The 14,306-nt window shown below is 28.5% G+C and overlaps 1 protein-coding gene across 1 annotated transcript; it reads right to left on the bottom strand.

Moving 5' to 3' along the window:
- Positions 1 to 4,908: 4,908 nt before the first annotated feature.
- On the bottom strand, positions 4,909 to 9,147 carry LOC114178897. Its single transcript, XM_028065044.1, has 2 exons — positions 8,683 to 9,147; positions 4,909 to 5,269 (listed from the first exon to the last, which is right to left on the bottom strand). Exon 1 carries the CDS (start codon positions 9,071 to 9,073, stop codon positions 8,690 to 8,692), a length of 384 nt encoding a protein of 127 aa, XP_027920845.1. The 5' UTR covers positions 9,074 to 9,147; the 3' UTR covers positions 4,909 to 5,269; positions 8,683 to 8,689.
- Between the last annotated feature and the right edge of the window lie 5,159 nt (positions 9,148 to 14,306).

Genomic DNA, 14,306 nt, shown 5'->3' with positions numbered 1-14,306 from the left:
ACCTCGAATAATGTAGTCTCTCTTTGGATTAAGAAGTTAATTAAGTTCAAATTTTATATTCAACCATATATCTCTGCAAGGATTTAACATTTTTTTATCAGTAAGTAGTATAAAGAATATCCCAAAGTCATATACACAAAATAAAAATTCTTTTGGAATTGTAAGTGGAAAGCGATAAAACAGTATGTTGAACTGGAATGAATATTGATTGTGCTACTTAATAAAAATTAAAAGAACTGTATTTCTTGAAATTGTATTGGGTTATTACTCATAACATCCTCTCCTTTTGCGATATGTAGGAGAAATTAAAGTGTAGGTTGCAGATTGATGAAAAGATATGGAGATGTAAAAGTAATGTTTTAGAGGGAAATTAGAAGAAAGAAATGGATATGTTTGTTTGTTTGGCGGTGCATGCCGAAAACAGTGTTGCATCACCATCAACACTGTGGAGTGAGTAGTAGTGAGTAACTCTGTAATGAATGAATATATATACTATCACTGTCAAGGACTGTGAGATCTCTGCTATTTAGCTTGAAGATATGAGTGAGTTAATAAATGTGTGGTCAGAAATGAATAGATAATTCAGGAGGATTTGCATGAATGACAAGTTTCCCATTGTGGATTGGGAATAGAGGAATCTATACTTAGATCTTAAAAATGTGACAGAAATAAAAATTTAGGTGTTAAATTTTGCATAACTACAAAATTTTGATGCTGAGTAGTTATTGCGGTGTACAGAGATCTGCAAAAGGTATTTGATGAGAAGAGAAGAGAAAAAAGAAAAATGGTTGAAATGTTGATAGAAAAAAGTGGAGGAGAATGACAGGTTGTTGTTCTTGGGTATTAAGGTTAGCAGTGTGTGAGTGTGTCCATGTGAATGAAAGTGACTGAGAAAGAGAGCCAAATGTTTGGTCATTGCTGTGGCCTATACCTTTGCTTCTGCTTCTTCTGCTTCTGCTTCATGTTTATTATCGTTTATATAAGGTCAACAATGGAGCTCAATTTTTCATGCTACCCAGCTGCACTCTCTGTCTCCTTTAACTTCTCAGAAAATAAAAATATTCTTTATTTTTCATAATAATTGTATTAATTAATTAAGTAAGAAACATTTTCAACCTAAAGATTCTCAATCAACTGATTAAGAATTATTGGTACCATTAAATAAAAGAAAACAGTAGATATATAAAATAATTTTCTAAGTGCATCCTAATTTCAACATTTTGATTTGTATAAAATAATTTATTAGAGGACATTGTGAAGTTTTAGATAAGAATGTTTGAAAAGACGTTAAAAAATAACGTAGAAAAAGCCTAGGTGAGGTGTATATGTTTGACAAATTTATTAGTTGTATTATAATACAGAAAATTGGTGGGTTAATAAAAGTTTCATTTACAAAAGAGAATATTGTGTGGATGAGTGTGAAATACAAGAGAATATATGTTTTCCTTATTAATTAAATATTATATAAAAAAGAATTTGAACATTGTACATGTATCAAGGTGTGGGGTATATATTGAGCTACAGAATGAATGATAATCATTGTGATGATGATGAGAACACAAAAAAAAAAGGTGTTTGTGGCATACTCATATATCATATCAAGATATAATTGTTTGTTTGCTAATGTTAAGCTCGTAATAAACCTTACGTGGGATGACGTTAATGACGTTAATGGAAGTAAATTAGTTTTTTTTAATATGTCAAATCGTACTTATCCGTCGTCACGTTAAGTAAATGATAAATTAGGTTAGAGTTTTCAATTTATTGTAGTAGCACGACTTATTTAATCTGTCAAAGTGGTAGACTAGTTTGTTCTAACCTGCCAACTTCTTTTTTTATATTTTTATATTTAAAAATTAAAAATAATTAAAATAAATATATTTTTTATATTATATAAACAAATTTATATATATATATATATATAATCTTTAAACAAAATTTTAAAAAAGTTAAAAATAAACTGAAAAATAAATAAAAAAGTGGCAGGCCAGTTTACCCGCTCGTCCTGAGACAAAACGGATTACAAAATTCAACTTGTTTTGCTATGACGGATCAATCCGATCCAGCCCATTTTTGATAGGCCAAAGGCAAAACAAGTCAAAATGGACCGAACTGACATGTTTTAACATTCCTAATCTTTTGTATTTACAATTTGGATATACAAGAAATCGTCTTAGTCTTGAATTAATATTTAGAGGAACTTAAATGAAGTAAAGTTCATGATAAATTCGTTCTTAGGAGTATTTTCACATTTTGTTTTAAATAATTATTCTTTTACTAAGTAATCTTCTATTATATTTAACTCATTCAATATCATCAAGTTTACTTTAATCGGCTTCTCATCATAGTCTCAATTATTATTTTTTTTTCTTTATTTGGTTTTATTAAGCAATGTAGTACATTTTATGAAACTTAAATATCAATTTTATCAAATTAAGTTATCTTTAAAACACACGTTTGATATTTATTTATTTATTTGCATAATATTTTTTATTTATCTTTTACTTTTAGTTACATGAAAATATTTTACTATCAATTTTTAATGCTCAATGTGTAAACCTTACTTTATTAAGCAACCTAAGAAAAAATTATTTTCTTTTTTTTTCTTTGACTATTCGCTTTAATTTAAGAACTCATTTTGCTACTTAATTTTTCATTCTTTCTGATAGTTCAAGCAATTTGATGTTCACTTAAATCCTTAAGATACTTTTCAACATTTGAAAAAATAATAAATGTTATAATTTGTCATGAAATTTTAATTATTTTTTAATTTATTTTAAGAAAATTGTTTAATTCATATTCTAGAACATAGGTATTTGTCATATTGATTTTGAAAAATTAATTGATGTCTCTGACCTCGTTGAAGAAGATGTGCTTGATGAAGACCATGTGCATGAATTTGTTAAAATTCCTTAGGCTTATGATTTGTGTGAGTGGGTAATGCTAGATCTTAACATTTTTTGCATTTAAAATTGTTTTTCAACCATTTCAATTGGTTAAAATCTCACTTTAATAAGTTGAATTATTCATAACTTTGTGATAACACATGCTTAAACATTTTTTTCTATCGATTAAAACATGATTTCAACCTATTAAAATCTTGAAATATTTAGCAAAAATTCAATTTCACTTATTTTGCACCAACTAAGACATGAATAAAATAAATTGATTGAAATCACATTTTAAGTAATTTCAACACTTGTTAAAACGCAGTTCAGATATTTGAATTGACTTTTGAAACTTATTTTTATTTTGTTTTAATCAAGTGAAAATGTTTTCTAGTTGATTTTACTGGTTCAATTTATTTGCTAGTGGTCTAATTTAAATAAAAAGGTTTTAGAAAGTCGAAAAGAACCTTTCAGAAAGTAAAGTTTGATTACACTAAGCTAAAAACATTTTCTTAGAACTTTTTTTTGAAAGAATTTTGTGAAAGATCAAAATTCAAGTATATCTAGCATTATTCATAGTAAGAATTTGATTGGTTTGTAAGTCTTATTGATCAGGGTTGATTATAGTTCGAAAGTACTCTATATCATTCACTTTATATCTTAGTTGTTTTCTCTTTTTTGTTTGTGATATGCAAATGCAAAAATACATATGAATATAAAAAAATCGTTTAATAGATAACATTATTTTGAAATATATCTTAATCCAAGTTTTATATTTTTATTTACAATTTAATCATACATAATAGTGAGAATTGTATATTATGTAAAAACTTGGTTCACTCAATTCATCCACATGTATCACATGTATTTGAATCTTGACTTGAATGAATTGGAATTTTAAAAGATGTCTCCATCAAAAATTTAAATTATATAGAAAATAAATTTATTTGGACTCGTTACTATAAATGCAGTCAATCAGTTGATGAACATAAAAATTGTTGCACTTGCATGGGTCCAATATGTAACTATACTAATAATTGGTGGAAATAGAGGTTAGAAATATGAGTTAGGATTCAACCATTTATGTACATTCTGCAATGTATTGGAATGGATCTCTCCAGTAACATTTTCATTAGATTATATCTTGACGCTTCAAAATTTATTAATATAATATATTTTTATAAAAAAGTGCTAATTTAAAAAAAAATGGTAGAAATCATCATTCTTGAACATCCCAAGGTTGTTTTGCACGTGAGAGAATCTTCTCCCGCAATTTACACTTCCGCCATTTATGGAACAACCAAAGCTTATATTATAAGTTGGCCGAGTGGTTTCTATACAGGATTAAATATGTTTTTAATTTTTTAAGTTTCAATCAAATTTAAAATTAATATATTTTTAAAATGTTTAATTAATTTAATCTTTTAAATTTAAAAATATGTAAATTTAATCATTTTAATCAATGTTTATTAAGTTTATCTTATGTTTCAGGTACATCTCATGATAATATTTAAATTATTTATCTCATTTGACACATTTTCAATTTAATATTAACTCAAATATTATCATAAAATACGTTTAAAATGTCAAATAAATTTAACAAAATTTGGTAAGAAAAACTAAATTTACGCATTTATAAAGATAAATGACTAAATTGATATAAAATTTTGAAGAATGACTAATTCCAAAATTCACTGAAATTTAAAAGATCAAAAACAAATTTAAGCGGCAATTACATTCTCGTGTAGGTGTTCTACGTGAACAATTACGGTAGAACAGAGTTCCAAAAGTAAAATCCGGTTTGATGGGGTGCAGGAAGAAACACCGATAGTTTTATGCCTAAAACCTCCTACAGAAGGGGGCCATGAATCATGAACACTACATTGCCCCCACCTCTTCAATATATTTAGAAGAATGGAGGCAACAGATACTTTGATATCATTTTAGAAACGCAATTTGTCAAAAGCAAATAAATGTCTTAGGTGAAGGCACGATTTTATAGCTACAACAAGAATAAAGCTTTAAACAAAATATGGATTTCATTTCCAAGATATGTGTGCTGCATCCTAAAGAAATTTTCAAGTGATATTCAAAAGCTTCTCTCGTAATCAAAATAAACAGGGAAATTTCGAGGGCAAGTATTCAATTTGCCCATTATCAAGTCATTGAATCAATTTACTTTTTTATCCCACATTCACAAAGTAAACAAATAGTTAAACATAACCCCAGCCAGCTACACTTTATTCATATCAAATGTTACACACCTCCTTAAAATGGACGGCCATCACAGGCCTGTGCTAAAAGACTACTAGGATCTTTTTTCCATTGACAAAAAATAGAAAGTTGACTGGGCCAATAATGTCCTCATTAAGAGCACAAACCTGGTCACAAAAACAGAAAAGTAGTGGATCAGAGTTATGATAGCAAGTGTATACTACGATTAATGCATTATAGTTATACGATTGAGTAGCAGAATCCAACCACAGCAAGAATGATTTCTTTTTCTTTCTTTCCACACTAAAAGAATGACATTACACTAAAGCAGAAACGCCACGAGTAAGACAGAGTCGGGGTAGTTTTCTTTCTAAAATAATACCAGATGCATCACAGTTTTCTTTCTTGCTTTTCTGTTTGTTTAGACCGTTTATTAACATGGATATCAGAGCAGAGCTACCAACCCAAAAACACTCCAGTGGGATAGCAGATAGTAAGATAACCACTACACAGAGAAAAATGGGGAAAATGTAATTTATTTATCAGAAGTACCATCGATATAAGGCATATTTAACAAGTTTAACAAGTCAATAACAAGAGACTAAAGCAGAGGATCAGGGGCTCTCCTGAGCACCTGGGCAAGATGTCATTGAGATGGTGCCTTGGCTGCGCCAAAGAGAATAAACAGAGGCTGTCTCACAGTAAAAAAAAAAGGATAAAATTGTACAAGAATAGAAGTTGCAGCAAGAAAAGTAATGCAAGTATGAACTATGACCAAAGTCAGGAAGAAGGTATACTCAACAGAAGTTAAGGAGCTGCCTGAAAATATAGGACTGCTGGAAAAGCAAGGCTTACCAGAAGAGGCATTAGCAGCCAATGATGGAAAGTAATACAACCCAGCATCATTCTTCAAAGAATGAAGGGTTTTTCCAACTCCTTTTTATTCTGATAGGAGAAAATTATGAAATTTCATAAACCACCTTAATCAGAGTGGTAATTCTACAAAAGGAGCGCAAAGCAGGAATTTAATGGAATCTTAAACATAGTGGCTGTGACAGCCACCATACAGGCTGCTATCAGCACTTCACAAAAACATAATGAAACACCACTTCCATTGTGGTCAGACTGCACGAACGAAGAACTTTCTAATTTAGTTGTGTACACCAGGTACCCATTAGATCCCCTCCTAAGAAAATATTTTCCCATGGTATTTCTCAGACTAACGCTTCTAATCTTCCCAGAATCCAATTGTTGTTGCTCCTCTAGCCTTATTTTGGGAGCAATACACTATCAGGTAAATATTTGTTGATTGATGACAAATTTTAGGATGTTGTCATATCTCTTCTTTCTAGCTTCATCTTCACCGGTGTGCCAAAGTTCCAAATTCTAATGTGTCCAATCCCTAAAATATTTCCACCAACCCCCTTGGTTTAAGGCACATAGATCATCCTTTCCTCCTAATCATGGCATCAACTACGTCCATAGATCATCCTTTCTTGAGGTATGTATTATTCCCAACACTTTCTTTACATCTCAGTATTTTTGTTCTTGGTTCCTAACAAATTATAGCTTCTGAGCAACATCATTCATTAGTTGTACCCAGAGCTTGAGTATATTGACCTAACAGACACTAACTACCATTTGAAAGCTATCAACCTATTGGCCACCAGAGTGAGCTAGAGTGCAGAGGTTCTTCGGTGGTGAATATCTAAATGGATAGCATGAGCTATAGTCCCCCTCATTTGATGCATGCCAAACACCAAGAGTAGGGTGTGGACTACCCTTAAGCCTTCCTCATTGTTTCAGAAATTAGGTTCAAAACCTGAAAAAGAAATAATAGCAATACGGAATTCGGTCTGAACCACAATGTTAAGGAAGAATTCCTTTCAGGGACATCGATAGCAGCCAATCCAACTCCATGAACATCTACATGGTAAAGTGAACCTAATATATCATCAAATACAGTGTGACCTGCAGGATGGTGCTCACTATTAGCCAGGGAATCAGGTATACCTCCTTTCAACATAATCATTACTTTTCTCCAGCGGATTAGGTTCAGCCAATAGACAAAAGGTAAGACAGTTTCTGTAATTCAATCCTTCCCCTTCTTCTTTCCTCTGATTCTTACAAACTCCTCATTGATTCTTCACATGGCTGCAACCAATAATTGTATGGAATGTAAAGATTAACCAAAAGAGAATTTTATTCAACATTCTCCCCTTGCTCTGAATCAATGGAATTCAAGGTGAAGAGCAACAATGACTAACAACAGAAATCTCCAAGAAATCAAAAGCCTGGTCTCTCCTGGTGGGAAGTCCCACATCGCCTATCTCAATTCTTCGAGCGTGGATTATACATCTGTTGGACAACTTCACATAATGTCAATTGGTTTTAAGTTGAAATCTAAGATAATGGATCAAAGCCTATAGCTTATCTTAGTAATTGTCTATTCTAGTTGGCTCGTTTGATTTGGCAGACACATGTGTAAGGGGGTGTTGAGAAGTCCTACATCATTGGCCTCAATTCTTGAAGTGTGGCAATTTCATTTAACGACAATTGGTTTTAAGTTGAAATCTGATATTTGCCACTCCAAACTAATTAGCTAACTAACTGAACACACCTGCATTCACTTCCTCTGTATATCCTGCCACAGCTACTACACTTAAAGAGCTAACTAATAAATGCTGTCTAATAGAGGGTGGCCTATTTGGCTCTTTAGTGATTCTCCATCTACCTGATCAAGGAATGAAAGACTGAACTTGAAGATAGCACCTACTTCCTCATGAGCATAAGAATAACGCAATCCAAGGATTTAGCCATTTGTAGATTTTCATATAAGATAATTCATTGGCTTTCTACTGCTTCATCCGCAAAGAATGTGCCTTACATCGTCAATGGTGTCTCCTTCATCAAAGATAATGGCTTTTGGGGTATATACCACCTCTCATATCTGAGGCTTTCAGAGATGACTCGGGTCTTCCAGCTCCAACCCCAACCCCCAAGGAATAGTGCCGGCAGTAAGGAAAGACAGCAAAATAAGACGGACAAAAGGAGACGGATTGACAAAGATCTTGCAGCAAAACGCGTAGCAGATATTTCTACGAGAATTCCACGTATCATTAATACTTGCTTCCCTATCTGGGGTATGTCGCTAAAAAAATACTTATCATTTGGGTGTATAAGACTAGCATTAGCAAAATCCTATTTACAATCCATCTAATAAATTCAACAAAGTTTTACACAGAATCCCTAACAGCCTAATTTAACCTCTTATTTCATTTGTACTTAATCTGGCTACATTAAGTTTAAGTGAAAAGCACAACGAAACAAAAAATAACCAGCTTCGCTAGGCCTTCTGAAAAAAATAAATTGAAACAAAATTAAGTTAAATAACCCCACAATCCAAACACCAGAGAGATCGTTAAAAAAACAAAAATTCCCCGGTTTTTTACTCAACCATAAAGCTCGACAAACAAACATTTGGAAGTGATGAATCCAATATTAGCTTCTGAGGCTAATCTCGCGAACCCAAACACAATAACACGAAAACCCCTAATTAACAGAAGCGGGGAAAAGTGACCTGGAAGTCAGCTCTGGTATCCGCCGCCGATAGCATTGATGTCCTCCTCGACGGTGGAGGTGAGGTAAACGGGGGGAAAGTCAGAGACGGAGAAGGTCTGCTCCTTGGCGAGCTTCTCGATGTCACCCTTCTTCAAAACGGTGTGGCGGATGGGAGGGCGGTTGCGGCGCTGGTCGCGCGAGAAGTATTTGATGTCGTAGACGGTCTCAGGCAGGGAGTTGGGGATGCACGGCTTCTCCTTGGTGGTGGCGGGGCACTGCAGGCGGTATTCGGTGGCCAAGGGCACAGCCAATCTGTATTCAGGGTCGGCGCAGGGACCCGTGATCTCCCATGGCTTCTTTATGTAGCGCTTCAGAGTCTGCAATACTGAATTCGACGCCGATTTCGCCATTAAAGCAACAAAACTACGAAGAGAAGAAAACTGGGTTTCTCAATCAACCGGATCAAATCTCACTCACTCCCCCTTGATTTTCATTCCTTTCAATCCCAAACGTATCCGGCCCGGGCCCGAGCGTATCCGGATCCGGATCCGAACCTTAATTATCGTAACTAAAAATGAAAAAAAATGGGCCATGAAGGGTTTACTTTGTGGTAGTTTCTTTTTCACCCAATCAAATTTCTTGTCTCATTAATTCGGATTTTTTTTATTTTTCAGCATACTAAATCAATTTACAGACACTCGCCTATTTTTATTTCAGACAAAAAATTTCGGAATTAATTTAGTATGCTCCAAAAAGAAAAAAAAATTATGCAATGGGTGCAGAAAAGAAATTTGATAGGTACGGGTGTAGCAACTCGTTTAAGAACTTATTTCTATAATATAAATTCTTTTAAAAAAATGAAAAAAAAAAAGTTATTTTTAATGATTTTGTTACCTGGACTATTTTATTTTTAGCTTCTACAATGAATAGAATAGATGGATATTTCTATTTCATTAAATTTTTAAATAAATATTTTGCATATTAAATTATATTTTGTTATTGGAATTTAAAAAAATGTTAAAATTTAATTTCGAAATAAAAGTATTATTTTAAAATACAAGTATTTAAAAAAAATAAGTACAGAATAATTGTAAAAAAAAGAGTCATTTGAGATTACTAAAAAAGTTGTCTGGAGTTAAATCAAATTAGTCTAAAATAAAAATTAAGACTAGAGTTGAAAAAATAAACAAGAATGGTTAATGTGTATTAAAAAAGATAATACATGTGATGATAGTAATATAAAAAAATTCAAAAATAAGTCCAAAAACACTTTTTATTTAGAAAGAGGTCATTAAAACTTACATTCTCTCTGAATGATGAAGATTTAGAACTATATTAAAAACTTATGTGAGATAAGCAGACATTAACGTAGTTTTCTTTATACGGATTACACTATTCAAGCTGAAAGACGGATAGATTAAAAAATTGTGTTTATTTCGATAAATGAACACGAAAAAGTGTATATAGATTTGAAAAAATATCTTACAATAAATTTCACCCCAGATGCGAAGATTTATACAAACATATATCAATTTGTACTCTTTATTCCTCGTATTTTATCATCATATTATAATTATTATATTAATTATTAAATATATAAATATATATATATATATTGTTAGAAATATTTTAATATAATTTAAAAAATAAATAATTAAAATAAAAAAACTTATTGTTACTGATATATTTATACACCTTTAACTTATGGGTTAATGTTTTTTATGTTTAACCGCTATATTCTTATTATAATTTACTTATTTATTTTTCTTATCTATCTATAAATACCGTTTAGGTGCATGAAAAAAAAATATAACAACAGAAACAACAAAAAACACTAGAGTTTTCTTAAGATTGTTCTCCTTATCTTCTCTATAATATCTTTTTAATCCATTAATGTTTATAAGGTTCGGAGTTGCACTTGATCGATCTGACGGGTTGTTGTATATTAGGAGAGAAATAAATGTGATTTGAAACACATGATATTTATTTGTTTAGTCCTGTGCAATAGGTAGGGATGGCAACGGGGCGGGGCGGGTACGGATATCATGATCCCATCCCCATCCCCATAATAAAAATTCATCCCCATTCTCAAACCCAACGGGTATACAACTTTTGACCCATCCCCATCCCCATCGGGTAACGGGTATTTTCTTATACCCATACTCATACCCATTTTTTTATTGTTCCATATATCAATTAAATATTTTTTATAAAAAAATTTAAAAATCACACCAACGGAATCATGATACTATCAAAATATTCAATATTAAAATAACATACTCTTTTTGATTTTCATGATGTCAAATATTAAGAAAAATATTATAATAGTATAAATCTCAAATTAAAGTATCAAATAACAACTAAATAAAATTCAAATAATTATATAAAAGCTAAAAAATTACACATTACTAAAATTTTATAATAACCAAAATATTTATTAATTTTACAAATGATCAGTGGTTTCATTTGCATTCGATCCACCTACACATAGAAAAAAAATGAAAAATTAGATATGATATAATAATTGAAATTGAAAATTTTAATTACTAGAATATAATGTACCTTCTTCATCAGATTCATTTTCACTCATGAGAACATCTTTTCCTTTTAATTTTTTAACACCTACAAACACCAAATGTAGAATATTAGATGAGAATTCACAAAAAATACTAACAAAAAATATTAATAAATTTGAGTAACTTACCTAGATGGTTTGAGTTCCATATCCAACTTCTTGTACACATCAAAGCCTCTATAGTAATATGATGAAGTCGACTACGGTGAGAAGTTAATATCTGACCACCAGTACTAAAAGCAGATTCAAAAGCTACAGTTGTTATTGGAATAACTAAAACATCCCTTGCAATTGCTTGAAGGGTTGGAAACTTTAACCCATTTGTTTTCCACCATGATAGGATATCAAATTCTTGTGTAACCGGCAAATTATCTTCTTCCAAGTAATAATCCAACTCTGTTTTCATAACTGTAGTTCTAGATTTTTTCTTTTTTGCCATAAACTCTAAAAATTCATTCGCATCATTATCAACGTATAAAAGAGAGTAACAAAAAGTGTATAACCAAAGTAACAAAAAGAAGAGCTACAAAATAAGAGTCAAACATTTTCATGAAAATAAATAAATAAATAAAGATAATCAAATGTGTAACCTAAAAATTATTTCATAGAATGAAATTGAGGAACACCTATTTGAACATAACCATGTACAGAGAGTAAAAATTATGTAATAAGAAGAAGAAAAATTACCTTCAAAATTAAATCTTGAAAAACAAACCAGACAATTGAGAGAGTAAACAAAGTGTATAACAAAAAAAAAAAGAGAATGAGAAATATGTTATATATATATATATATATATATATATATATATATATTATATTATATTATATTATATATTATATTACTATGTATATATATATATATATTATATGTGTGGATATCTTATGTTTGTATATATATATAATTATTTATATATATTATATTATATATTATATTATTATTACTATGTATATATATTATATGTGTGGATATCTTATGTTTATATATATATATATATATATATATATATAATATATATATATATATAATATATATATATATATATATATATATTTTATAGATATATATTTATTTTAAGTATATATTATATTATATTATATAACAATATAAATATAATAATATATATTATATTATTATGTATATATATTATATGTATATGCGTAGATATTTTATGCTTTTATATATATATATATATATATATATATATATATTTCTTTTAAATTTTTATAAATTTGTAATGCTATAAATTTGTTTATAAAAGATCTCACTAGTTAAATGATTAATTTGTTTTATACGTATATATTATATATATTATATTATATTATTATGTATATATATTATATGTATATTATATTATATTATATTATATTATATTATATTATATTATATTACATGTATATGTGTAAATATATATATATAAGTATATTTTATTTATATGTATATATACTATATTATATTATATTATATTATATTTTATGTGTAAATATATTGTTTATTTATATATATTTTTTAGATTATTTAATAAATTATAAATAGTTTAGTAATTTAAGCGGGGACGGGTATTTGGGCAGGTATATATATATATATTCCCATCCCCATCCCCATCCCCAGTTGAAAATTTCGGGTATTACCCATACCCATACCCATACCCAGTCAAAGCGGGGATTCCCCGTCAAAACGGGGACGGGTTCGGATGATACCCACGGGCACGGGTTTATTTGCCATCTCTAGCAATAGGGACGTTTTCTCTATAAGAATAACACTACGTGTGCCTCAATTCAGGCTATTTCTATTCCTTACCTCGTTTTAATATATAAATATATATACATATATTATTATTATATTTTAATTATTATAATAATTTATTACATATATACACGTATATAACCGATTACATAATATATTTATATATAATAAATTATAATAATAAATAATATATATATATATATATATATATATATTTAATTAATAACATATTTAATATTCATTAACAATTAAAGTATCATTAAAAATTTAATAATTAATATATTAATATATAATAACTAATAATATATATAAAATGATTATTATTAATTAGTAAAAGTATATAATAATTAATAATAATTATAATATTGTTAAAAACTAATAATATATATGTAGTTTTTATTATTAATTTTTATATAGAATATATAATAATTTATATATAAAAATATAATTAAAATATTCTTAAATTTTAACATTTTTTATTTATTACTTTTAATTCATTCAATTGCAATTTTATTAAATTTTTATTATGAAGGTAAATTTTAAAATTTATTTATTATAACTTATTTTTAATCTATCGTATCAACTAAATCATTCGTTAATTTTTATAGAATTTATTTTCAAATTCATTAATTTTATCTTTTAAATTTATTAAAAAAAACATACATACCTATATTTTTAAATTCATAAAAATCAATCTTTACGCTGTTCTCCAAATCCATCTCACCACCATCAAACGAATACAGTTTAAGTATTTAAATATCATCAAATACGTGAAGACGAATAGATCGAAAAAATTCACTAAATAATAAAGAGAGACGATAATATTCTTTACCTATACTGTGCGCGACTTCTGACCGTATTAAGAACTACTTAAAATCAAGTCGGATTTTGTTTCCACATATATTATAGTCAATATTAAGATTTAGAGAACATGTATTAAGGGTACCGATTAAATAATAATTAATGTATATTAGAATTATTATTTTTACGTTAAAAACTAGAATAATTAATTTTATTAATTAAAATAATATAAATATAAATAATTAATTTTATAAAGATAAAAATATCATATAAATTCTGTAAACAATAAAAATAAATATTTTGAAAATTTAATTAAATTTTAAATTGATATTTTAATTATATTCTTTTTATAAATATTTTAGATGTTTAATATTATTTTTTATTAGTTTTTCTGTTAACTTTTTAATAATATTAAAATATAGATATTTTATTATTTAATTATTTTACATTTTTTATTGATAAATATTAAATAAAATATTATAACAATTATACAATATTTATAAATATTTTTATATTTTAAATA

This window comes from Vigna unguiculata, chromosome 3 (assembly GCF_004118075.2).
Source record: "Vigna unguiculata cultivar IT97K-499-35 chromosome 3, ASM411807v1, whole genome shotgun sequence".
Classification (NCBI taxonomy): domain Eukaryota; kingdom Viridiplantae; phylum Streptophyta; class Magnoliopsida; order Fabales; family Fabaceae; genus Vigna; species Vigna unguiculata.
The sequence above is the reverse complement of the archived record's forward strand: the minus strand, read 5'-3'. Positions and strand labels throughout refer to the sequence as shown.

Bases quoted from the DNA above. Each gene is read 5' to 3' on its own strand.
- LOC114178897 (XM_028065044.1), bottom strand. From the start codon at position 9,073: ATGGCGAAATCGGCGTCGAATTCAGTATTGCAGACTCTGAAGCGCTAC.